The sequence below is a fragment of the Xyrauchen texanus genome, chromosome 48 (genome assembly GCF_025860055.1).
Source record: "Xyrauchen texanus isolate HMW12.3.18 chromosome 48, RBS_HiC_50CHRs, whole genome shotgun sequence".
NCBI lineage: Eukaryota > Metazoa > Chordata > Actinopteri > Cypriniformes > Catostomidae > Xyrauchen > Xyrauchen texanus.
This window is the reverse complement of record NC_068323.1, coordinates 23,990,527-24,017,990: the sequence shown is the minus strand read 5'-3', so window position 1 is coordinate 24,017,990 and position 27,464 is coordinate 23,990,527. Positions and strand designations below refer to the sequence as shown.

At 37.6% G+C, this 27,464-nt stretch overlaps 1 protein-coding gene across 3 annotated transcripts; it reads right to left on the bottom strand.

Moving 5' to 3' along the window:
- Window positions 1-2,007: 2,007 nt before the first annotated feature.
- LOC127639863 (aminoacylase-1A-like) lies at window positions 2,008-26,787 on the bottom strand. Of its 3 annotated transcripts, none has more exons than XM_052122160.1 (15): window positions 26,623-26,787; window positions 18,889-19,032; window positions 14,254-14,318; window positions 14,024-14,128; window positions 13,353-13,447; window positions 13,134-13,210; window positions 11,594-11,683; window positions 11,357-11,413; window positions 10,743-10,816; window positions 7,721-7,770; window positions 7,474-7,618; window positions 6,263-6,331; window positions 5,920-5,999; window positions 5,764-5,824; window positions 2,008-2,865 (listed from the first exon to the last, which is right to left on the bottom strand). In XM_052122160.1, the coding sequence occupies exons 2-15, from the start codon at window positions 19,016-19,018 to the stop codon at window positions 2,701-2,703; spliced, it is 1,263 nt and encodes a 420-aa protein (XP_051978120.1). In that variant the 5' UTR covers window positions 19,019-19,032; window positions 26,623-26,787; the 3' UTR covers window positions 2,008-2,700. The 3 variants fall into 3 exon arrangements, with proteins under 3 accessions (XP_051978120.1, XP_051978122.1, XP_051978121.1); XM_052122162.1 differs by having other exon boundaries at window positions 18,889-19,043; window positions 26,623-26,764; XM_052122161.1 differs by having other exon boundaries at window positions 26,515-26,628.
- Window positions 26,788-27,464: the final 677 nt, after the last annotated feature.

Genomic DNA, 27,464 nt, shown 5'->3' with positions numbered 1-27,464 from the left:
GTGAATGAAGAGCATTGACATTTTGTAGAATTTCAGTTTTAACAATCAAACTTGGCATGTTTACTTATTTAAATTGTATTTGGTGTTAAACCCTCAACAAATAAAATAAAAAAAATGTCCTTAACCTTCAACGTTTCTCATAAACTCACGTCGTCTCACTCTCAACCGCTTTAATTTTCAGCAAACCTAACATGTGTGCATGATAAATGGAATAATTTGTCCCTGAACAAAATCAAAAGTAACAGTCAGTATCTTCATGGACTGCACCAGATTTGCCAGTTCTTGCTGTGAGATGTTACTCCACTCTTCCACCAAGACATTTCTGGGGGGAATGGCCCTAGCCCTCACCTTCCGATCCAACAGGTCCCAGACATGCTCAATGGGATTGAGATCTGGGCTCTTCTCTGGCCGTAGCAGAACACTGACATTCCTGTCTTGCAGGATATCACGCACAGATCGAGCAGTATGACTGGTGGCTTTGTCATGCTGGAGGATCTTGTCAGGTAAAAGGACCTGCCTTACAACAGGCCTACAAACCCTCAGTCCAGCCTCTCTCAGACTATTGCAGACAGTCTGAACATTGATGGAGGGATTGTGCGTTCCTGGTGTAACTTGGGCAGTTGTTGTTGCTGTCCTGTACCTGTCCCGCAGGTGTGATAGGGATGTACCGATCCTGTGCAGGTGTTGTTATACGTGGTCTGCCACTGTGAGGACGATCAGCTGTCCTTTCTGTCTCCCTGTAGCATTGTCTTATGTCGAGTTTACACTACATGATTTTAGGCCAAATTTTCACTTGCCGAAAACAAAAGCCTGAAATCATAGGCAAATCAGAGCTCACTCCCGTGAACGACGATCGCAATGTATGAATTATCATAGACGTGATCTGAGTGCTGGGTAATAATAATAATGGGATAATAATAATAATAATAATGAGTGTTTAATGCTTATTTATTTAAAAATACTAGGTTTTTACAAAATTCCAAATAAATAAAATAATACATAAAGGTTAAATGCAACATGAATGCATTAATTAATCAAAATATAGTCCTCTGCAGATAAAAATAGATAAAATAATATTAATAATAAACAAATCTTTGAATATTCTGAACCAGGCAGAAAATGTTTTTGGATTACAAAAAATAATAGCAAATGGTTCTTTTCACAAAATACCAAATAAAATAAAACAAATATATATCTATAACAATTTAGTGGTCAGCAGCATAAAATAATTCACACAAAAGAAATCTAAATTAACAAGGGCTCAAGGCAAAAATGCCACTGCCCGAGAGTGTCAAAATTGTCCTTGAAATGTAAAATGCAAGAATTTCTCAATTTCTAAATTGTATTTCTTAAAATTCTATTCTAAACTCAGAATATCATATAAAATAATGTAATGTTCATTTAAATTCATAGGCAACATTGATATTTAAGTCACTATTAGAATTGATATTATAATATTTAAGTGCCTATTGGGATTTAAAGTGTAATACATGTAATTCCGCGTTTAACCTGTAGGAGTCTGCCTAAGTCTGTGCTTACGATGCTCTTTGCGCAGTACGATTACTCCACAGCACTCGTTAATCTACGAGCATTTCAAGTACTACTTAAATTACGATGGCTTTGGGAAGCGGGCTGCAAAACGAATATAAATCGTAAAGATGGAAGAAAGGATTAGGGTGGAGGGCAGAGTTAGGGCACCTTCTGCCTGCCAGGAACAAACAGAGGCACCTTTTCACAAGGGGCACAATCTATTTAGCTTCAATGAACACGTGTCAGACTGCCCCTGCTTACAGAGACTCATTGAAACATGAAGGTGAAAATCCCTTAATATGGTCTAGGGGCATGATATTTTTTATATTATTAATTGCACTGAATTAACGCATTAAATTGACAGCCTTAAATTATACTATAAATATGCTAAAAATGCATAGGAATTTATTAAATCAATAATATACAACTTTAAGGTACTTAAAATAAGAGACTTCAGACAGCTTTTATATATGGTCATTTTATTTAATTAGATAGGCAACTTATTACCAGTCAACTGCTTAGATTTTGATTCATATCTTCCAAAAACATCACTTTGAATGCTTGCTTGAACTAAACTGAAAAAATTATATATATATATATATATATATATATATATATATATATATATATATATATATATGAATATGGTTTGTGTTTGACCAATCTAAATTAAGCAATTTTATTGCGTACAAGACGTGTGACGTCCTATGAAATGAAATCATGAAATTTGATGCACAATACAATGACTTATCTGCAAACACATTTTCAGTATACAGTATAACTAGTTTGCATTAAAACAATTTGTATTAAAATACATAATGCATCTAAGGCAGACAGATATACAGTTTAGTCAAGTCTCGGAAATCATCTAAATTATACATTTAATAAAAAATAATCTGAAGTGATTAAAACAACTATGTTTATATAACTTTGTGACAATTAAGACTTTAAAAGCATCTCTAGGACATTGTGAAGACATTATTGAAAAAAAAAGCAACTCCTGAGTTTATTAAAGCAAACGCAACATGATCTTCCTTTCACGGGGTCTGCCCAGTCTTTGGTGTTATGGCGGATACATTATTTGATATGTGCGAAATCAGCACCATACTTAGAATCGCAAGGAAAGCAGCTGTGTGAGAGATTGATTAAAAGAGAGAAGGAGTGATGCATCTACACTTCTCCGCTTAGAGGTGGTACGCTGGCGAGGGCAGCCACAAGTCTCTCGTACACTTGGATGCCCTTCAGGAACACCTGCTCGTTCAGGTACTCATTGTGATCATGAAGCAGGATGGGGGTGCAGTTTATAGGAGAGAAACCAATGGCAGGAAGACCCACCTACAACAACAGAGATATACACACGTCACATCACATTCACCAGAAAGGCATGTTAATTAATAGGAGCTCATCTATGGAGAAATATAACAAACAAAATAACTAATTAATACATTTACTAAATAATTAATAAAAATACAATGAAATGTGAGCATAAATGGATTTAAATGAAAATGACATAAAATGCAATATGAAAAATGTCTTGAAATGTAATATATACAATTTTCTCAGCTGTATGTTGATATAATTAATCATGAAATGTTGCAATCAATAAATAAAAATACAATGAAATGAGATGAACTGTACTCAAACAGGCTAAATTAATCAATTATAAATTGAAGGCTGCACAGTTGTACGGGGTCTTCGTTGCCATCTAATGCGCTTCATAATGTGCCACACATTCTCAATTGGAGATGGTCAGGACTGCAGGCAGGCCAATCTAGCACCTGCACTCTCTGCTTACACAGACATGCACTTGTAATCCGGGCAGTATTTGGTTTGAATTTGTCTTGATAGAAAATGCAGGGCTGTCCCTGGAAAAGATGGTGCTGGATGGCAGTATATGTTGCTCCAAAATTTTTATATATCTGTCTGGATTAATGGTGCCCTCACAGATATGTGAGTCACCCATGACATGGGCACTGACACACCCCTGACCCATACAGACACTGGCTTTTGGACCTGATGCTGATAAAAGCTTGTATGGTCCTTTTCCATTCCATTTGAAATATGTCCACTGTTCTATTTTCCATCTCAGTTGAGAATGAGTCCAGAGAACTTCTGGACAGTGTTGATGTATGGCTTTTCCTTTACATAGTAAACTTAACTGCATTATCTGTGGAATGCAGCGGTGAATGGTGTTGACTGACAAAGGTTTGCCAAAGTATTCCCAAGCCCATGTGATGATGTACATGACAGCCACATTATGGTTAAGATAGTGATGTCTGAGAGGTCGGAGATCATGCTAATTCGGAACTAGTTTTCCAACAGGACAACACCAAACCACATACTGCCCGGATTACAAGTTCATGGCTGTGTAAGCAGAGAGTGTGGGTACTAGATTGGCCTGCCTGCAGTCCTGCTCTGTCTCCAATTGAGAATGTGTGGCACATCACCAATCACCAATCACCAAAATCACCATTTCCTCTATAAATATATGGGCAACTTAACTTTTGGGATTCAATATTAAATATGTGTAGAATTTCTGTTATGTATGATTCAAAATTGGAGACTAATCGTATACACACTGCAAAAAATTATATTTTTGTCTTGTTTTCCTGTAAAATTATCAAAACATTCTTAAAACGTGATTTATTTATTGTCAAGCAATATGGGATAAGATAATATGACCTGTTTTAAGACAAATCTGACAAAATATTTGAACTTTAGACTTAAAAGCAAAATAAACTTGTTTTCCCTTTGAATTAAGTTTATTTTAATGTTTATAAAGTTTATTAAGAATGTTTACATTATTTTACAGGAAAACAAGACAAAAATACTTGTCTTGAAAATTATTTTTTGCAGTGTATATATACACTGGCGGCCAAAAGTTTGAAATAATTTACAGATTTTGCTCTTATAGAAAGAAATTGGTACTTTTATTTACCAAAGTGTCATTCAACTGATCACAATGTATAGTCAGGACATTAATAATGTTAAAAATTACTATTACAATTTGAAAAAATAAAGAAATGTTCAGAACTTCTTAAACTACTGTCAGCAATGACATCTTTGCAGATTGTTGGCATTCAATTGGTCAGTTTGTTCAGATAATCAGGTGACATTTCACCCCTTCACTTCCTGTAGCACTTGCCATAGATGTGTCTGTCTTGTCGGGCACTTCTCACACACCTTACAGTCTAGCTGACCCCACAAAAGCTCAATGGCAAACCTTTTCGTCTTGGGTTTCTGTTACAAAAGTGTCTTTTTCTTTGCAATTCTTCCCATAAGGCCTCCTGAGTGTTCTCTTTACTGTTGTACATGAAACTGGTGTTGAGCGGGTAGAATTCAATGAAGCTGTCAGCTGAGGACATGTGAGGTGTCTATTTCTCAAACTAGAGACTCTGATGTACTTATCCTCTTGTTTAGTTGTACATCTGGTCTTCCACATCTCTTTCTGTTCTTGTTAGAGACAGTTGTCCTTTGTCTTTGAAGACTGTAGTGTACACCATTGTATGACATCTTCAGTTTTTTTTTTTTTTTGGCAATTTCAAGCATTGTATAGCCTTCATTCCTCAAAACAATGATTGATTGATGAGTTTCTAGAGAAAGTTGTTTCTTTTTTTGCAATTTTTGACCTAATAGTGACCTTAAGACATGCCAGTCTATTGCATACTCTGGCAACTCAAAAACAAACACAAAGACAAAGTTAAGCTTCATTTAATGAGCCAAATATCTTTCAACTGTGTTTGATATAATGACAAGTGATTTTCTAGTATCAAATGATCTGTTTAGCATGATTACTCAAGGATAAGGCGTTGGAGTGATGCTGCTGTCTAGATTTGATCAAAAATGACTTTTTCCAAATAGTGATGGTGCTGTTTTTTACATCAGTAATGTCCTGACTGTACTTTGTGAGCAGTTGAATGCCACTTTATTTCACCAAAGTAATATTTTCCATCCGAAACAGCAAACAACTTTACATTATTCCAAACATTTGGCCACCAGTGTATACATATTTATCTGTGGCTGCACATATACATGTTTTTACATTATCTATATACATAATGTATATACACACACACACACACAGTCAAACACGCATGTAAAAATGCATACATAGAAAAGAATACGACACTGCACAACATTCATATATTTGAAGTATTTTCAGTTTCAGTAGATTCTCTTTTAAATGTTGAGCTAGGCTGTTTGCTCTTTCATACAGAAGTGAAATTCACTCACTTCCCTGATGAAGCGACTGTCGGTTGCGGCAGGGAAGATTTCCTTGTTCAGAGTCATATCCCTGTTACACAGACAAAGTCACATATCTGCTCAAGAACAACTGAAAATATGGGCTCACAAAATCCCAGAAACATGTATTGCTGTACATTTCCTTACATGGCTTTGCAGGTAGAGCTGAAGGCGTGCCACCAGGGGTCGCTCTCATCTGTGGATGTCAAATTCTGATCCATGTGTTTCTTAGGAGCAGCAAAAAACCACAAATTTGAAATCAAGCCATGTGTTTCATTATGTTGGTTTGTCAAACTTGGGACAGATGTTATGGATTTTATATCTGTATTCATCTGTGCCCATTTAGAATTGTTACGTGTATAATACTTTGGGTAATGTTAGAGGTAAAGCAACTAATTTAGCCTCATGGCACATACATAAAAAACAGACAAATGGACAAGACAGTAAGAACAATACTTTATGTTGTTTGTAGATGTCAATTGAAACTAACCTGTGCAAACTGATACGTCACATCATCACCAGCTTCTTTACACCAAGCTTTTATCTGCTCTTCAAACTCCTACAGAATGACATATTACACAAATCTCTTACAATTCCAGCATCGGTGCATCCACAAGGTTGTTTTACGTCAAAGTTTGGTTCTCTTGGTTGTTGTGAAAACTAACTTCCAAACTCAGGCAGATATTTTACTAGACTCCCAGTATGATTCACTGTCTACCCTTGCTGAAGTGATAGTTGGGGTCGCATTTCCAATTTAATATTTCATTCTGACCTGGCACCGACGTGAATCGTGAATGCGGCAGGAAATAAAAGAGCCAGTCCTCAGAGTGTGAGAGAGAGAGAGAGAGCCCAGCTGACAAGCTGTTTGTGTGTGTTGGCCGATGCTGAAGATTTAAGTTATATGAAGCTATATCGTTGAGCATTGAAACTAACTAACTTATTTTGTCAATAAATGTGACATGCCTGATTTGGAATCGCCATCTCCTGCTTCCTCATTCATTTGAACTTGTTACACTGGTGCAGAATCCCAGGAAGGAGGAAGAATGCACTGTCCACTAGGAAGCGGAGGAACCGCTGCCGTCAGCCATATATATAATATATATGAAATATAATAATTCAGATAATTAAAATACATTATTGTGGCAGACTAGTAAAGTATTGATTCAAGAATAAGTGTTGATTGTTACAAGAAGCTCGAACAGTTTGTTGCCTGTATAGCTGCACTTACTGCCCCCTGCAGACTGGGACCCACAAAACATGAAGGCGGTGTGTTAAGCTTAAACTGCTCCGATGGTAGGAATATTCCTTATTACGGTCCAGGGGGCATGATTAATTGCAATGATTTCTTTAACACATAATTTTTTATATAAATAATCCCACTGAATTAACAAGTTAAATCGACAGCCCTAGAAATACAGCTGCTCATGTAAGGGGCCGTTCACACAGGATGCGTTACTTCTTTAAAACTGCAAGACAGAGCCTAATGAGAGTCACATTTTTATAAGTTTAACTTCTTACTCGACGTGGTGTCTAAAAAATGTGGCACTTAATGGCACAAAATGCTGAAAAAACAGTGTGGATTTATGACAGTCAAAAACATCCATCTAAGGTATGTTTACAAGGAAATATCAATGAAAAACACTGCTCAGTAGGATGCGTGACATTTCCCTCGTGAACCACCCTTTAAATCCAGATACACACCTGTAGGTTGACAGTGGGCGGGATTCTCAAATCAAAGCTCACATCCATTTCTGCTGGAATGACATTGTAAGCCACACCTCCTTTCACCATTGTCATGTTAACAGTGGTGACATCACCAAGTGTAAAACATTCACTGGTGTTCATCCTGAAAAAAAAAAAAAAACACAGATGGGTGTCTGTTTTCTGTTGAACAGCATTCCTTCAAGCATCTGTTTAAAAGTGAACTTCTGAATAAAGCAGGACTCACCGAAGTTTTTCTTTCTCTCTGAACTCCAGGAATGAGTTTATAACTCGTCGCTGTGAACGCAACACAGACACATCACAAACAGAAGAACTGGGTACTTGACAATGAACATGAATTATGTTTTGCTTTCAACAAGACTTTATTTATTTTATGTTTTTAGATGCTGTAAGTGGTCAACAGTTTTTCAACACTAATCAATTTCATTATTAATCAGCTTTTTTGTTATCACTAGTTCTTTTAAATAGTTCTACTGTGTGTCAAATACATTTATAAAAGCAGAAATGTGTCATGTTGTCTCTCAAGTAATATGAACACATAAAAACTAGTTTGTGACACTTTTCTCTTCATTTTAAAAATCTGTCAAGAAAATGTTTCTTCAATGTGAGTCCCACTTTCGATCCATGACAGAAAATCCAGCCATCATGGACTCAAGGTATAGATCCCGTCCGCTCCACAATTGCCCAGCAGGGAGAACTACTGGAACGACATTCTGAGCTACTTGCGGGTTTACATGAGGCTTGTAGAACCATTGTTTCCCAGCTCTCCACCTTCGTCTCTCCTCTCCCACTTCAATACCCAGCATCACTCCTACTACCAGCATAGCAGCTGAATCCCTCCTGGCACCTGTCAAAGAACATTGCCTCAATACTCCTGCACCATTTTCAGGAGAACCAGAGGGGTGTTGTGCTTTCATTTCCCAATGATCCCTGGTGTTTTCCCTTCAATCTTCCTTGTTTCCTTCGGAGGAAATCTTCATCTTGTCATCTTGCACCTGGCGGGGCAGGCATGGGACTGGGGAACGGCTGCCTGGGAGAACCATCTGCCTTGCTGTGAATCGTTCAAGAAGTTCTCTTCAGAGTTGACCAAGGTATTTGATCATGATGCTCATGGGAAGGAGGCGGCTCGGCATCCGACCGAACTTCAGCAGGGTGGTGGGCCGTGTCAGAGTACTCCAAATTACGGACACTGGCAGCCTCCAGTGGATGGAACGAGAAGGCTCAGTGGGATATTTTCTTCGGAGGTCTGTCTGAGGCTGTGAAGAATGCAATCTTCTTCAATCTAGAGCTGCCCGACAACCTCAGTGATCTCATCAGCTTGGCCATAAGAGTGGACAACCGTCTGACACACCGCCGAGATCTTCGCTCCTCTTCCCTACATCCTGTCCATGATCCCTCACCTTAACTTTCTGCAGGTATGGAGTCAGAGCCCATTCAGCTTAGACACACCCCAATACCACAGCGAGAGAGGGAGTGGCGACACTGCCTCAGGTTGTGTGCTTACTGTGGAAAAGTGAGCACCACCAAGTCTAGCTCATCTCCTATGCTCCACACCTCTCTGCCTGCCATCATCATATGAGGCCAGACTTCCTGATCGGTGACAGCGCTCATTGATTTAGGGGTGGACGGTAACCTGTTGGATGTGCAGCTTCCTGACCGGTGGGGAATTACTGTGGTTCCTGTTGAGCCACCCATCAGCATCTGCTCGATCAGCGGTTCCTCTCTGGGGCAGATTACTCAAGCCATGGTCCTGGTAAATTTGAGGATTTTAGGCAACCACGAGGAGGAGATTGTGTTTTATCTGCTACAGATTGCTTCTAATCCTATCGTTTTGGGTCATCCGTTGCTGATAAAGCAAAATCCACACATTAACTGGGCTGGTAATGTTGTTACGGGGGTCTTTTTGTTCTCATTGCTTGTATTCCGCACTGTCTCCTGTCTCTCCCTCTGCCTTTGTGTTTCAGGGGGAGGAGGTAGATCTGTCAGGGTCCCGACAGTGTATCATGATATTAGGGCGGGCCACTTCCCAGCCTCCGCACCGCCCATACGACTGCACTATTAATCTCCTCCCTGGCGCTTCTCTTCGCGGAAGACTCTATTCTCTTTCCGTACCTGAGCGAGAGTCTATGGAGAGATACATCAATGAGTCGCTGGCAAGCGGCCTCATCCGCCCGTCCTCGTCCCTGTCTGGGGCGGAATTATTCTTTGTGAGCAAGAAATATGGGTCTTTGCGACCCTGCATCAATTATCGGGGGCTGAATGACATCATCATTCAGAACAGGTTGCCTCTGATGTCTTCAGCCTTCCGAGTTGTTCGAGGGGTGAACGAGTTCACAAATTTGGATCTTTGCAATGCTTACCATTTTGTGAGGATCAGGATAGGGTATCCTCTACTTATCAGCAGACAGCATTCAATACACCCACTGGGTTTTGTGAGTATTTGGTGATGCCTTTTGGACTTACCAATGCGCCTGCCTTCTTCTAGGCACTGTAGAACTGTAGGGATCCCGGGCCATTCGGCTGCACCCAACTGATGTGTGTGTGTGTGTGTGTTCCGCTGACGCTCGGCATTTCGCCATGTGAGTTTGTTTTGTGTGTGAGTTTGACAGTTGTCACATGATGATGCACATGTATTGCCTCTTCCTTGTGTTACCTTATGGGAGTTTTTTATTTTTGTTCTTCAATAAACTGTATTACTTACATCTGAGTCCTGCTTCCGATCCATGACATTTCTATTTTATATAAATACTTTCAACAACTAAAATTTAAAAAATTCATGTTGGACTAATGAGAATATCATAACGACCATCTTTTTTGTGTTGCGATAATAAGAATTGAGTGGTAAAATCTTGTGTAACTGTCATTTAAAATAACAAAAACTTAAATAAATAAAAAATGTATTACTTTTCTATTTACAAAATATAATTTCGTATTTGTTAATAAGACCAAGAGCCTAATGTATAAAAGTTAGCATATATTTCATACTAAAAGTGTGTGTACTCCAGTCCAAATTGTATATCTACAATATTTTCTATCCACATTTGACCAGAAATTGCTAAAATATTAAAATAGATAGCTTCAGGTTTATAGACAAAATCTGCATTCTTTGCTGTCCAGCCAAATTATGAAATATTAGAGAAAAAACGAGCAGCCTTTTTCTTTTAGAACAGTAAAATGACACATCATTTCAACTCCCCAACTACAGATTACAGTATGTTTAATCTAGTTTTTATTGTGAACACACTCACTAGTTTCTCTGCTGCGGTGTTCTCCACAAATCTTGAGCCATGACCTGGATTTCCTGGACAGCGAACTGTGATCCCTACAGGACAAAACAGTAGTACACTTTCATTGTACGTAATAAATTAAAAAGGCAATGTAAGTGAAGGGTGACTGAGGCTGTACTTCTGCCTAAAATTTCCTTGAGAGTTCCATGGAAAGAAGTTTCAGTATATCGGTTTGGAAAAACACGAGGGTGAGTAAAAATGTGCTCATCATTTACTCATTCTTATGCCGTCTCAAACTATTATGACTTTCATTCCTCTGCAGAACACAAGGGAAGATTTTGGATAGATGTGGATACATCCATACAATGCAAGTCAAAAGGTTCCACACTTCCAAGCTCCAAAAAGGACATAAAGGCAGCATGAAGGTATATATGACTTGAATGGTTTAATTCACGTCTTCTGAAGCGATTCAGTTGTTTTGGGTAAAAACAGAACAAAAAGTAACTTCTTTTTCACTATAAATCTTGTCATCAACAGTCTCCTAGGCACGATCATGACCTTGCACTTGACGCATGCGCCGGAAGTGTAATTTAATATGCATTGTAAACATGACTACTAGGATTATCGATACTTACACCAGGGGTTTTTCTCTCCATAGAAGACAGTAAAGGCATTGGTGGGGTTCGCCAAACCTACATGAAGAAATAAATTAGGAAAAAGTCTCATTATTGTTGGTGCTTATTTGTTTAAAATTGATAGCATCATTTATTTGCATGTGCTGTCTGCCTTGTTTTAGCATTCGATTCAATAAACGAATTAGGTTTGCAAAACAGGTAATGCCATAAACATATCGATTCTACAGGTTTGATTACCTTCATCAAGGGCAAAACCGATGTTGAGCTTCTGAAATTCAGGGTGCTTCACAAATGTTTCCATTCCTTTTTGACCACCGACCTCCTCATCTGTAAAGAGTATAAAAAGGCAAATTTTGGGGAAAATAGCTTTTAATGCAGCACTGCAAAACTGACTAGTTTGTGTGGTTGTACAAAAAGCACCAACGGACTTAGTCAGGGTAGACAACATAATTTAATTAGACAAAGGAAAGTGAGGATGTGAGGAACAGTCTGAATTCATTGACAGAGTGATCAGAGTTAATCACTGTGTATCTTGGGGATGATCGTTCAGCCAATGAAACATTAATAATAAGTCCACCCAAAATATTTCCAGTATAATATGGGTTGTGAAAATAAGCCATGTCATCAGAACTTAAAATCAGAAAATAAAAAATTATGACGGGACTTTTTGACATTCCAATCCTCTATTGGTAAGAAGTCTTCTCATCATCTGAATTCGTAGGCGAGTTCATCATGCTTGAACTTTCGTACATAGCGCAATGCAAATATACCATTCTTGCGTAAATTGTTGCATTCAATTTAAATTCAATGAAGTCAATTTAAAAATGGATTTATGAATGGATCTGTCCGACTGAACTCATTTTTGTGTAAATCGATCGCAAAATTAACACTTAAGTAAATTCTCCATTTTCTTTAATCTATTTACCGTTGCAAGAATAACTATGGACAATTCGACAACAAATAACTTTTTCTGCTTGAGTTAAAAAAACATTCTGAAAATTGCTGCATTCAGTTCACTGCGACAACGCACATAATGTTCTTAAGAACACAAGCAGAACAAATGGTTATTCGAACAAATTACACAAATTCATTTAGCTTGTGTTACATTAATGAGGCCTATTAAATTGAGTTACATTTTTGTGTAAATTGATCACAAAACCACCTATGTAAATTGTGAGTGACCATTTACATAAAAAATAGATTAATTAATAATGTAAAGTTTTTTTTTCTACTTGCGTTCTTACATTCAATCGCATTCAATTCAATGCGACAATGTACCTAACACTGTTTTTGCAGCTGATTTACACAGAAATATGTTCTGCTTTTGTTATATTAATGACACCTATTAAATTGAGTTAAATATTTGTGTATATTTTTTTACAAAAGTACTTACGTAAATTGTGAGCGACCATTTACGTAAGCACTGATTAACAAATGACTTAAAATATTTTTTTTTGCTTGTTTTAAAGAAAAGTAAATTGTCGCATTCAATTCAATATGACAATGTACAAAACAAAGATTATAAAAACACAAGCAGAAAGGTTTTACGAAAAATTGTTGGATGACAGTTCAAATTAGAACCGATTAATGAGTAACTTACCCAATAATTTTTTCTGTTTTTGTTAAAAAATCTACATAATTATTTTATGAACACAACAGAACAAATTTCTATGAACGATTTACACACAACATTTTATCTAATTTTTGTCAAAAGTAGAAGGAATTTCTATGACGTCTACTCTGACTAAAGTCCATAAGCATGATTGTGAGTTCTGACCTGGGACAAACGTTAAATTAATAGTGCGCGGAAACCTCTTCCCAGCTGCCTTCAGTCTCCGAATCGCTTCAATGTACCTGCAGGGACCAAATGTCAGCAAAGATGAGCAAGAATTAGATTTCTAATATAGAAAATGTATAATCAGAAAAAGTTACATTTGTAACTTGAATCAGTTTCAGATTCAAACATGAGTCAAGTGATAATTGGTTTCAAACTCACTGTATTGTCACACATTTCATATCCTGAGTTCCTCTAGCATAGATGTTGCCATCGGAGTCTTTAACAGCAGCGAACGGATCATATTTCCAGTGTTCCTGAAGAAGACAGAAACACAGCACAAGTTTTGTTTCATTCAGAAGTAAACTGAGAATGCTTTAAATTCCAATTCACTTCCTGTATTTGAGCGGAGGCGGAAAACAGGATGCAGAATTGTAATTTGTATTTACAAAAGTAGAAAATCATATAACTGCTGTAATAATACGTTTACAATTTCAGTATGAATCATCCATAGACGTTATCATGCACACAACATTCAGGGTTTTGCCAGCAACATTAGATGATATTAATCAATGTTTAAAAAGTCACATTAGAAATGTGTATTTCATTTATACTGTATATCTTAAATATGAAAATAGAAATAAATTATATTTAATAAATTAACTGAACCAAGGTGGGAAAACACAAATTTCTCAGAATGCTCAAATTTACTCCAAAGTCTTCCAAATGGAGCCAGGAAACATAAAGCAGCTTACAAGTTTGAATTATTTATGATTTGTGACTGTTTAATTTTTTTGAATAGTAATTCAAAATCCTGTGGACAATTCAATTGAAATCCACACTTCAATTCTGAATTTTGCCCAACCCTGTTTGATTGGTAGAGTAAAGGATACCTCGTACACTGGAACCACATCAGTGTGTGAGTTGAGCACAATGGACCTCAGCTCTGGCCTGGTGCCGACCCACGACATGATGGCAACAACTCGACCGGGACACACCTGAGAGGAGTTGGTATGAGAGGTGTTCATCATTCATATAGTTATTTTTGTGTCTTTAACACTGTCATTTACACATTTTAACTGGTTTGGACACTGAGACAATTAATAGACCCTAAAATCTTTACCTCCACTTTCTTGATGGGTAAACCCAGCTCCTCTGCAATCTGGTCCAGGAATCTTAAAGCAGCATCTGATTCATTGAATGAATTAAGTAGAAACAATAATATAAATGTTAATAAGAAACAACATGCTATTAGTTGTTACATCATATTTGTTTTACAAGTTGAATTAACTGATCCATTTGTGTATATCAAAAAACAAAGTTCACTTTTGGACCGTCAAAGTGCTGGCACCCATTTCCTTGCATTATAAGGACCTGACAGAGCTCGATCTTCTTCTAAAAATCTTAATTTGTGTTCTGCTGAAGAAAGACAGTCAAACACATCTGGGATGGCATCAGGGTAAGGGAATAATGAGGGAACTTTCATTTTTGTGTGAACTATCCCTTTAAGTAAATCCAAAACATAATTTTATTTCAGTGTAGTAAAATGCAAACTGGTAGAGATTCTGCTATACTCTTTACACTGCAGCAGACGTTTTGTGTAGTTATCAGTGGTGAGGACTTCTTTACGTTATTTACATGTGAAACAATGAAACTTTGAGTAATGCAAAAATACAGAGCGAGACAGAAACTAGAACTGAAGGGCTGATAAATGAAGCAACATTCAGTTGCTTTAAGTTGTTGAATTGTCGCGTTTATCTCAAACAGTCATTACATATGATCATTAGGGGGCCAAGCAGCAAAGCTTACAATTTCTATTTATTCGGAAAACCAAATTTTTCAAACTCGTCCTAGGCTGTTTGCCCGATTCTCACAAAACTTATATATCATCTACAGACTCTCCTGACATAAATTTATCACAAGAATTTTGATACGTCGAATCTTTCTAAAGATATAAGCAAATATGCTTTGCATGGCTTATATGACTAAATAGCCTTCGTCTTGTGAGCGCAATTTTCAAATTTGTAAAGAGAACACTCGTAACAAGCCAAGTTTTATACATTTTTGACGCTTTAACTTAAGAAAATCCTATTTTTGCAGAAGTGCTCAAAGCAGGTGAAATGGCATATCAAATTATCTGTCCACAGCATCCACAGGATCTTTTCTGTCAAATTTGATTATTTTGGTAATCTCGCCATATGTGCCCCCGACAATAGTTTTTTTTTATTATTATATATATTATTATATTTCCAACAAAAATGACTGTTAATAATATACCTCAAAATTATAAGATTTTTGTCATACCCCCCTCCACTACCATGGTACTTTGATATATACACAGTGTTTTTCCTGGATCTTTGGTATTGGCCAACGTACACGTTCATCGCGATGCACTTTATTATTTTTATTTTTTCATAATTGCAATTAATATTTAAGATTTGTTGTTACATTTCATGTTTGTAATGAATATAATTTATTTTTGTTTATCTGAGCATCTAGAACCTTCTAGAATTTTTTTGTACTTCAAGGTGCAGTGGTAAACTGAACTAACTTAACCTAAATATAATATTCATGAGTAAACCACTTTACTGATTTGGGACTGTGCTTAAAAATTGGTTTAGTACTTCATAACAGATATAGTTTTTCTTTTATCAGACTCTTAATAATTTAGGAATCCAAACCTATATTTCCTAATATCAAACATTATTAGAACAGGAAATATATTACACATGACTTTCTTCATAATTTCTATTCTACATTGTAGCCTACTTCCCCTTGTGTTTACCATAGTGAAGACCATGGATTGCTCCTCGGTTGTTAGTTAGGTAATCTTTCTTAAAAAATAAACGGTTTATTTGTTATGAAAAAATAATAGCCTAAACACATTTAAAATGTAACTTTAAAACAACTACCACAGTTGTAATGAAAAAATCTATTAAAGTTTACAGGGATAAATGTTAGTAAGGGTGTTGTCGATGTGAAAAGTCTTGTAATTGATGCTGGTGCAGGTGTTTTCTCTTTCCCTTGTCAGTGCTGTTCAGAATATCATTGCTGTAGCCGTGTCAAATGGTTGAATTGCTCCATAGCGCTTTAAAATAGTCAATTACAATTCAAATGAGTCACATGAGGTTTGTTTTGCGCCGTGATATTGAGGGAAGGCCAGCATGTGATTCTAGGTGATTCTAGGTGTGCTATTTTGTCCCCAGAGCTCACATTAGTCTAGTGACTACAACAATTGTAGTGACTTTTGTAGTCTGCTTTAGTGACATTCTTCCACATCTGGCGACACAAAAGAACATCAGGTCTAATCAGTTCTAGCCCCCCCACATGCCATCAGCAGTTGGATTTATGTGCATAAGGATGTTCTATAAATCGAATGACTAACAAACTTTCATGTTGTTGGCATTTGTTGTGACAATCTCAACCTCATTTCAAGTGCATGCTCTCGGTTTAGAGAAGAAAAGTCAGCCTACAGCATTAGAGGGGCATTGAGAAATGATCAAGCAGGGCGAGAGAGAAAGAGAGAGATAATTGATATGAACCCTGATCTATAATAAAGTATACAGATAAGTGATATCAACAGATGACGTGTCACTGTCAAAAAGCAATAAACACTGATGTTTCAGCATCACAACAGATATGTTCAAAAATAAGATATATTACATATTATCTCCAAAACAGCTTCAAGTGAGGCATTATCAGGCTGTGGCGAGGCAGGGCCGGGTTGTGATTCTGCACACCCGGCACCTAATCAGGCTAAGCAAGCCCCTGACAGCGATAAGGGCCGACCGGAGATGGCAGTGCAACAGAAAGAGTGTTAAGGACAGCTGTCTGACACCTGTGTGTCTTTTTAGTTATGTTCATTATTAAATTATCAATTATATTGTCAAGCCAGTTCTTTCCTCCTTTCCCTTTTACAAGTGCTGAAACCCAGGAAGAGGAGGGATGCGCCGTAGCAGAGTCCTCGCCACTACCATCCACCCCAAAGGAGCAGCCACGGCCATTCGCCAAGGGACGGAGGAGCCCGGCCGCCTGAGAGCAGAGGAACGGCCGCCGATCGCGAGGGGAGGAGGGGCTCCTGGCCGACCGCCGGAAATGGGAGGACCGCTGCCAGGGGAGACCCCTTCCATCCACCGGAATGCGGCGGGGCGTTCTGTCCGCCAGGGGCAGGAGGACTGCCTCTAATTTTCCCGAAGAGGCACGGTTGTCGTCTGCTAGAGGGTGGAGGAGTAGCCGAGGACCAAGCTACGGCGTATTGGACAACCGGAGAGTAAATGTATTTATTTTTTCCTTCCCTCTCTCTCTCTCTCTTCCGCTGCCGCTCCACGTTGGCCTTTTCCCTCTCTTTTTAAATATTAGTTTTTAATTTGGGACATCGCCACTACAGTGTGTACGTTTTTTGGTTTCCCTCCCCTTGTCCCCTCCCTCATCCAGGTAGACGGGGGAGGGGTACGTCATACCGGGGGCTCCCTGGCCTGAGATAACGAGGGAGGAATGTGGCAGGGCGGGGACGGGTCATGATTCCGCACACCCGGCCCAGGCATAAGGGCCGACAGGAGAAGGCAGTGCAACAGAGAGAGTGTTACGGACAGCTGTCCGACATCTGTGTGTGTGTTTGTCTTTTTGGTTATGTTCATTATTAATTGATAATTTATATTGTCAAGCCGGTTCTCTCCTCCTCCTTTCCCTTTTACCTTGTTACATAGGCATATAGATCAATTAAATAATTAATAAAAAAAACATTCCCAACACGACACCACTGCCTACCCCTGGTTGCTAATGCTAGGATAGTTTTGGACTTTGTCATTGTTCAATAATATAGTTGAATTACAAAACAAAATAAGTAAAAACTAATAATAATTAAAAGTTCAATTAGTGATAGCTAAATGATTAGTTAAATCCGAATGATTAAATTATTAGTTTAATTTAAAAACAAACAAACATATGGTTCTACACCTTTAAAGAATTGGCGTAGTTCTTTACGGCAATTCATTTACACATGTAAATTTGATATCTTACATAATAAATTACATCGTCACGTGCTTTAGCTACATTTAGCGACATGCCGGCGAGCCTTTGGTGACGTCCCATGAGAAATAGTTATCAACACTGATTAGGATAGAGAAGAACACGTCATTTGCACAAGAGATTCTCAGCGGTTCGTGCGACACGCGAGTGATACCAGTCTTCAATCACCCTGTGCACATCAACGTACATGAGAAGCATATTTAGTTCTAATTTATCTTGCTTTCTGCGCTTTATGTTATAAAATTTGCTTCGGCGGCCAGCAATTTCGCTTCGCCCGATGCCTAAATGTAGGTATAATATAGTAACATGATTCAATGAGACCAGGTTGCAAAAATTGGTAATACCATTTGTACTTAAATACAATACCACCATTACTTATCAAATAAGAAATGACTGTAGAGTCTGAATGACCCGTTTTCAGATGTGAAAGTGTTCCTCTAGTTTATGTTGAGCTCAGCTTCTTAATCTATAATGATTACCCTCCTCCAGGTTTATAGTCTTAAATCAGTGATTTAACACAACGACTAACAGCTGGACTTTGCTGTCAAGTAGATCATTGAAAGTCAGTCCACACTGTCAGGACTTTGTGACACATGTCAAACCTGGTTAGCTGCCTTGCTAGACAGCAGTTTTAGACATCACATGTGCATTGGATCCCTGGGCAAAGGTTAATCCTAGTTAAGCTAAACTTCCTTCTTGTTTCAGGACATGTTGAATGTCTCTCTGGTACCGTAGTCCGGTTCTGGGTGGACGGTCTTGAGTCGTAGGTATTCTCTGAACAGAGTCACTGAAGGGTCTTCTTTCCCAGTGCTGTCCTGGACAACTCCTCCTCCACTTGGTCCATCTTTATCAGGCAACATCTCAAATCGCTGTCCTGCAGGAAGACTTTATTATATTATTGACAAATACAGATCATATTACTCTCATTCATTCATTCATTCATTCACTCTCACACACACACACACACACACACACACACACACACACACACACACACACATGTTGTGTTTCCATGTTTTATGGGGACTTTCCATAGACATAATGGTTTTTATACTGTACAAACTTTATATTCTATCCCCTAAACCTAACCCTACCCCTAAACCTAACCCTCACAGAAAACTTTCTGCATTTTTACATTTTCAAAAAACATAATTTAGTATGATTTATAAGCTGTTTTCCTCATGGGGACCGACAAAATGTCCCCACAAGGTCAAAAATTTCGGGTTTTACTATCCTTATGGGGACATTTGGTACCCACAAAGTGATAAATACACGCCACACACACACACACACACACACACACAAACACACACTCTCACACACACACAAACACAAATATGTGTTCAAAATCAATGAAAAAAAAAACAAAGTTACATTTTGAATAAAGAAAATGTATAATTTCTTTCTTTTTTTTTTGCATTGTTGTTGTAGATGTTATCATTCTTAATATTAATATCATTCTTGCATTTCGGGTGATTCTCACAAAACCTGTCAAGAAAAGGTCCTGGTCCTATTTTACTTCAAAATCAAAAGAAACAAATGAGAATTTATATTTTGCATATTGAAATTAAAAGATTTTTCTTATTTACCCAATTCTCATAACAGCAATGGGAAAAAAAATCATCTTATATAAATCATTTGCATTTATACATTAGCAGTACTTAATTGGTACTGGCTTTCATTTTTACTGATTTTTACTGAAAAAGTAAATTGTACAAAAGCATAATTTTTACTTTAATAAAGTAAAAAAATATATGTGTTACGGTAATGAGAATCATCATTGCAAACAATGGGAATAGTAAAAGTAAAATGCATTTCATTAATAAGAATTTTTCCCATCTGATTTCCTGTTTCTACTCTTAACATTTCCTTTAATACTAATTAAAATAATATATAAAAATGAATAGAAATGTTGATTTCATCATGGTAAATGTCGGGGTGTGCAGAGAAGCGTTTGAGCCGGAGGCGGGGCATGTCGATCTCACTCGTTCCTGCGGTTCGGCATCGCTTGTGTGTACAAGGCAACTCTTAATGGCCCTAAAAATGGGCCATTAAGAGTGAACATTTCTTATAGTAATAAATATAATTTCTTGTGGTTGATTTTGGGGAGAAATATGACCTAGGACCTCATGTATACAACTTGCCATAGACTTAATACTAAAAATCGTGTACACAAAATCTGACTTTTGTGCACAAATGTTTTCAGATTTATAAAACTGTAAGTACGCCAGAACCTGTGCAAACTTCATTTAGAAAACCCAATTAGCGGAATATTTTGCGTACTTGCACGTGATTTATAGCCCACCCCAGAATAACCATATATTGAACGTACAACGCCTGTTTTTATATGCATAACCTCATCTGCTTATAAATACCATATTGCCATCCAGACATGTGATACCACCGCTTTTAACTGTACAAAAAAACTATAGAAGATAATACACACACTGAAGCCTACAAGTTGCAAGTAAATAAATGTTGTTGTTAAAAATAATTTCTTAATATTTGTCTTGTTTTAGTGAAAAATATCGAAACATTCATTAAACAAGATTAGTTTACATAAGACTTGTTTGCAGAGAATATATCTTATATAATTAAAGTGTCTTATTCTCACAACATTGGGACATTATTTTTTTATTGTATTAAGCATAAAACCTCACTGTGACAGGGTGGAGGGCGGGGCTGGGTCGTGATGCTGCACACCCGGTCCCTTATCAGGCTAATTAAGCCTCTGAGAGGGATAAAGTCCGACTGCGAAAGGTGGTGTGATGAGAGAGATTGTTTACGGTCATGTGTGTGTTTGTGTCTTTTGGTTTATTTCTATATTAAAACTATTATTTATATTGTCAAGCCAGTTCTCGCCGCCTCCTTTCCATTAATCCCTTTACACTCACATATGCAATTTTGATTATCATGTAATTTAAAAAAAAAAATTGTAGAATATTTTTATAGATCCTTTTTAAATCCCACTTTTCTCCCCTATTCGGAATACCCAATTCCCACTACTTAGTAGGTCCTCGTGGTGGTGCGGTTACTCTATTGAGACATCTTATCAAGTGACTTGTTTTGCATGACATGCAGAGACTCACAGCATGTGGAGGCTCATGCAACTCTCCACGATTCAGAGCGAGAACCATTAACCACGACCAAGAGGAAGTTACCCCATGTGACTCTACCCTCCCTAGCAACCAGGCCAATTTGTTTGCTTAGGAGACCTGGCTGGATTCACTCAGCACACCCTGGATTTGAACTCGTGACTCCAGGTGTGATAGTCAGCGTCAATACTCGCTGAGATACCCAGGCCCCTATTTTTATAGATTCTTAAAAGTTAGATTCTTTTTTTTTGCGGTGTAAAACATATCTGACATTGTCAGAACACAGCCTTTTAAAAATAAATAAATAAATACAATGTGTAAGCGTATCTTTTTGTACGTTATTTTTCATAATGTTTTTCAGGACCACAAACGGGGTTGTCACTGTGTTTTATAATCCTCACTGTCATTAAAAGCATTACTTCTGATTTGAGTGCTCAACTACTTACTTTTACATTCTCAATGTGTGTTACTATATAAAAAGTGAGTTTATAATCAGTCCATCCAGTTTATTACTTGTCCAGTTGAGAGTCGCCAATGCACAGTCAAGAGTGTGCGGATGGTGCACGCATATTTCACCAAGTTTTTTTTTTTTTTTTTTTAAATCCCAAAGTGTGCTTGGAAAATGGCAATGCCCATTTTGTGTATATGCAAGGTTTACTCAACAGGCCCTTGTACATATAGATATGCACCAAACGTTCTCACACCTTAACAGAACATTCAGATATTCTTTCCAATGTACACTTTATCAAAACCCCCCCAAATAAATGTAGCTTGTGTCGTGAGATATACTTTGGGTATCCTTCACTTTTCTGCATTCCGGATTGCTTCACACCCGTTCGACCGCATTGCATTTCAAAGTAAACTCCTCTGACCTCGAGCGAATGTGAACGTGTTTGACGGCATGTGCAATATGCTTTGTGATCCTCTTTTAGTACAATCAACTCCGTCAATGCGCACAGACAAGGATGGTTCACGGGACGAGAAAACCTGGGCCATGCGTGGACTGTGCTGATGATGAAATTTGCGCCAAACATACTGTGCGCGGAGCTATCAGCAACACAGACAACTGAAGTATACTTTGGCATTTAAGGTAGGAGTTTTCAAACTGGGGTCCAGGGACCCCCAAGGGGTAACAAGGGGGTGATAGGAGGCCGGAATTTTTTTTTAGAGGAAAAATGTGGATATTATTTGATGTTATTAACATTTAATTCTGAAATAATTCGTTATATCACGATTATTTTATTGAATTGTCCACTAGAGTAAGAAATAAAAACAGACATAAATTGGCATATCATTTTATTTATTCTGAAATAAATCTTATTTGTGAGAAATAAGGGTTATAATTCACTATTCTCTTCAAAACTGCTTCAAAACAAAATGTATTGTTTTATTGTATGCTACCATGCACTACATTGTGATAGCACATGTAGTGCTATCGCAATGCGGACTACCCTGCACCTTCGCGGGACAAACGCTAGGAAAGAGAGAGAGTCTATATATGAAGACGCACTGCATGATTGGTTTGATATATTCTTTTATATTAACAGTTATTGCTTGGGGTTCTGAAAGATTTAAACACATCGTTAATTATCAAGACTAAGAGACATCAGGGGGTCTGGGTATCTCAGCGAGTATTGACAATGACTACCACCCCTGGAGTCGTGAGTTTGAATCCAGGGCATCCTGAGTGACTCCAGTCAGGTCTCCTAAGCAACCAAATTGGCCGGTTGCGAGGGTGGGTAGAGTCACATGGGGTAACCTCCTCGTGGTCGCTATAATGTGGTTCGTTCTCGGTGGGGCGTGTGGTGAGTCGTGCGTGGATGCCGCGGAGAATAGCGTGAGTCTCCACACATGCTATGTCTCCACGGTAACACACTCAACAAGCCACGTGATGCGTAGGCAAAGGGGAAGGAAAAAAAGACTAAGAGATATCACAAAGAGCCCATCTGTGTATAGGAGCATAGGGTACAACAGGGCTTTTTTTTTTTTTTTTTTTACTGAATATTGATGGAGCAACATAATTTGTGTGAAAACAATTATAACGGAAGGTTGATTCAATGAAAATTCAGTTTTTTAAGGTGGTGAGGTTCCCTCATTTGGGTTTAAAGTGATACCGTGTAGAAAGAGGGGAATAGTTATAGAGCACAATGTGTCAACTAATACAAAATACTTTGAGACAGCAAGATGCTTTTCTGAGTGACAAATTAAGATGATGCTCACTCAAAATAACTACTTCAGCAAAACGTCAAGCATTTCCTGTTAATTTCAAACACATTTGGCATTTTATTACATCTCAAGTATTCTATAAACAAACTGTTCTCCAATATGATTGGATGAGTCCACTTTGAACATTTTTCATAACAAATCTATTCCCCCCTTAAAAAAACAACAAAGTGTTTATAGGGGGCTTTTTACCCCAATTACTATCCTTACAATTATTGGACAGTTATTGAAAAATGTTTGATTTAATAACCTTAAACAAAACTGATAAATAAGTATTTTGTCTCAAAAGAAATGTGTCAATTTCAGGGATTTTCATGAGCTACATAAATTTGCAACATTTAAAGAAATTATAAAAATTTGATCAAATGACCTCAAATTTAACCTCTAGACACCACACACAAAGATCTCATGGATCAGGAACATTTTGCAGTGTACAGTGTCAAACAGGTGTTTAGGAAAGTCCTGTGGTAGTTTTTGTTACTAGTCAGTGCTTTGGAAGAAAATAAAATCGATGGAGCCTTCAGCCCCGTTGTACCCCACTGTAAATACTAATAGTAATCTCAAATTGTAAAACAAATTGATTACTCAACTTAAGCTTAAATTTGCCCTATTCTTACTAGTTTTAATTAAGTTTCAATTACTCTCTAAATCCTAAAGTTGTCATTAATAAAAAACATATAAGTGGCCCTATAAACAGTACTTGAAATGTCATATTTTGGAATCGTAACTCAAATATTTACATTCTTTAAACTTTGGCTTTGAGTATTACAAACTCAAAATGATTAAGTACAAAATTGCAGCTGTGTGGAACACCCATAAGCCCTTGCTCTACAATAATTTATGCATATTTGGTCCAAACAAGGGAATTGCATAGAAAAATACTTTTTTAATTTTTTTTTTAATGTATTTAAAAAAGTATATAGTGATATTTCTTATCACTATTGTTGTTATATTGTTTTAGCTGGTTAATAATTTAGATTTTTGTGAAGTCATCATAAGGGTGATTAATGTTGCTTCTGGTGAACATGTTACATTTTAGCCATTCTTTTTTATGGCTAACCTAGAGTCCAGAGATAATTTCCTTTACACAGTATAAGACAAGTTATAACCCAATTTAAATAATTAAATCAAAACAACAATTCTTTATTCACAGATGAGTTATGTTTACATATAACTAGTCAACGTTACTTAAAAAAATTAAGTTTAGTTGACTTGAACCAAATAAGTACATTGACTGATTTTTCAAGGCAATCGGTTTGCATGCTTTTTCTAAGTAAGGTCAGCTAAATAGATTTTACAGTGTAATCATCAGTTGTTAAGAAAAGTCCGGTGGTAGTTTTTGATGCTATTTAGTGTTTTGATAGAAAATCAAATAAAATGTTCTTTTTACCCCGAGGGCACTTCATGATAAAAAGAGATGCTCCAACAAAGAGCAACACTGCTTATCTACATCCTGGGTGCATCCTACAGTGCCTGGCAGGGCTGTGCAATTAATCAAATTTTGAATGCAATTTCGATTTCGGCTCCTAACGATCACAAAACAATGTAAATGGGGAAAAAAACTATTATTTTGCACATAACGTTTTGCAAGTAAACTCTTATTTTGTCTTGTGCTCTGAATGACACGTGCCCTTTCGCCCCTGCCGAAAGCTAAACTCACTCAGCCAATAGTCAGCGAGGTCCTGTTTGTGGTATCTGGTGGCATTTAAAAATCAGCGCGATTGAAGATGATGGCGGAGGGTACTTCGCCGCCACTACTACTGACCTATGGTCTAGCTGAAGCATGGAGCCATATATTAGCCTCACTATACATTTCATTGATGCGGATTTCAATTTCAACATGAAATGTCAACAAATGCCATTTATTCCCGAAGACCACATGGGTCAAAACATCGCTCATATTCTAAAGGAAGCTGTGGCTGCATGGGGTTTAAAGGAGGAAAAGCTAATCAACATCACCACTGAAAATGCCTCAAACATAAAGATGGCAATAAATGCAACATCTTTCCAAAAGATTTCAATATTGACCAAAATAATCGTGACTATGTTTGTTTCCATAATCGAGCAGCCCTAGTGCCTGGAGAGCTTGGAGTCACTGCAAAAGTTTATTTTAGGTGAATAGAGGTGTGCAACATGTATGCCTACTTTATGACATCCCCCAGGGTTTTCTTCTGCAACAGTTTATTAAAGAAATCTGATGCCTGTCAGACAACACACCAAAGAATCAGCAGCACATGCCATACAAATATTGTTCTTTAATTTGTCCACCACATCTCACAAATAAACATGTGGATTATGCATAATAACAGAAAAATAATTTGACTGTTCAATGCGTTTAATTTGAACACAAGCAATGTTTTAAATAATGAGGATGAATAGAGATGCAACTTCTCTAAGTTTATCATGCTGAAAGTAACTACACGTTAACACAGCATGCTTAAATATTAAATTCATCCCTTTAAAAGCACCACAGCCAAAAATAATCAACTCACTAGTTTGTTGTTGAGGACTTGTGGAACATTCTGTCCCATTTGTAGGACGCGTACCTTTATGTGACTTCTGTATTACATCCAATCGTCTTCAGCCAGTTATTAAAATGCTCCCAAATAGATGGATTAAGTCCCTTTTAATGGTTATGAGACTGGTAGATCGAATGCCTTTCTTATATTTTTCAGTTAATATGCAGTTTCACGTTCAGTCCGTAACCATAACAACAGCCAGTAACCACCAGCCAGGCATAAATGCGAGAGCTTCACGTTTAGGCTTACAACGAAAAACTCCTTTATATTATTAATTTATATATTACGTATATAGCGTTTTTGCCACGTGCAAATAAATCATTTCTTGTCTTAAATTAACCGTGCCATCTTTAATTGCGGTAAATGACGACATCCCCAAACACCCCCAGTGATTTTAGTCGAGTTACAGTAGCTATAGTTATAACAACGTCAATGTGTGAAATGTCAAATGCCCCCCTAAGCGATTCATCCTGGTGCCGACACTGACAGTTGCTCTTCTTGCTTGACACATTCACTCACCTGCTTCGGTTCGAGCTCTCTGAATATTTGTCTCCTAAACCAGTGAAGAATCGCTATGCAAAGCTTGTCTTCCTCTGTACTAGTGACAAATGGTGATTTATAACTTACCTTCGCTCCTCAGTTTAACTCGGCCGGTCAGTTTTTCTGCTCGATCATGGTCGTAGAATTAGAAGCGAGTGGAATGGCGATGAGCACAAGAGAGCAGTCCAGCGATTGGCGGGATTACAGCCTGTAGAGAGCTTTTTTGGATTTACATACAATGTCCGCGTTTAACGGGCTACTAGCTTGTTACGACAGTAAGTTACCGTTTGCGTATACCATAAAAATGAATTGGGAGAGCCGTAAACTGACCACTGTCTGTCGCAAATCTATCTGCGGCTTCTCTTATAAAGCAGGAATTGTATCGTAGTAAACTCCACACATAGTTAATTCCAAAATAACTGTTTAGTGTATAACATGTTGAAGATTTACTGACAGGCGGTACATTTACTAAGTGATGATCTGTTTCCTCACAAAAGCAGTTTATTCGGCACACTAAAGCACTTTCTCCATAGACATCCATAAAAAAATGGCCTCTTGTCTCTTTTTTTTTTTTTGGCCTCTTGTTTCCTCGCCAGTGCACAGCCAAGAGTGTCAGTGGGACCGCCGTGTTATGCTATTCAATGCTAAGTGTTTAGAATCACTGTAGAAGGTCTCTGGTTTCAGTGGTCTGGGTTCTGGAAGTATTTTTTCCCATTCGTTTTTTCCCTAGGCTTTTTATAAAATCCTTCATTAAAGAGTTCTAAGCCATGAACCAAACCAACCTGGTCTGAGGTTAATTGCAATGTTACACACGTTGATTTTAAGGACAAACAAAAGTATTTGAGATGCTACAGTAGCTGGGAGAACACTTTTGAAACAGAGAGAGCAGCAAATCGTCTTTGAAGATATGATAGACGGTTAAAGGGATA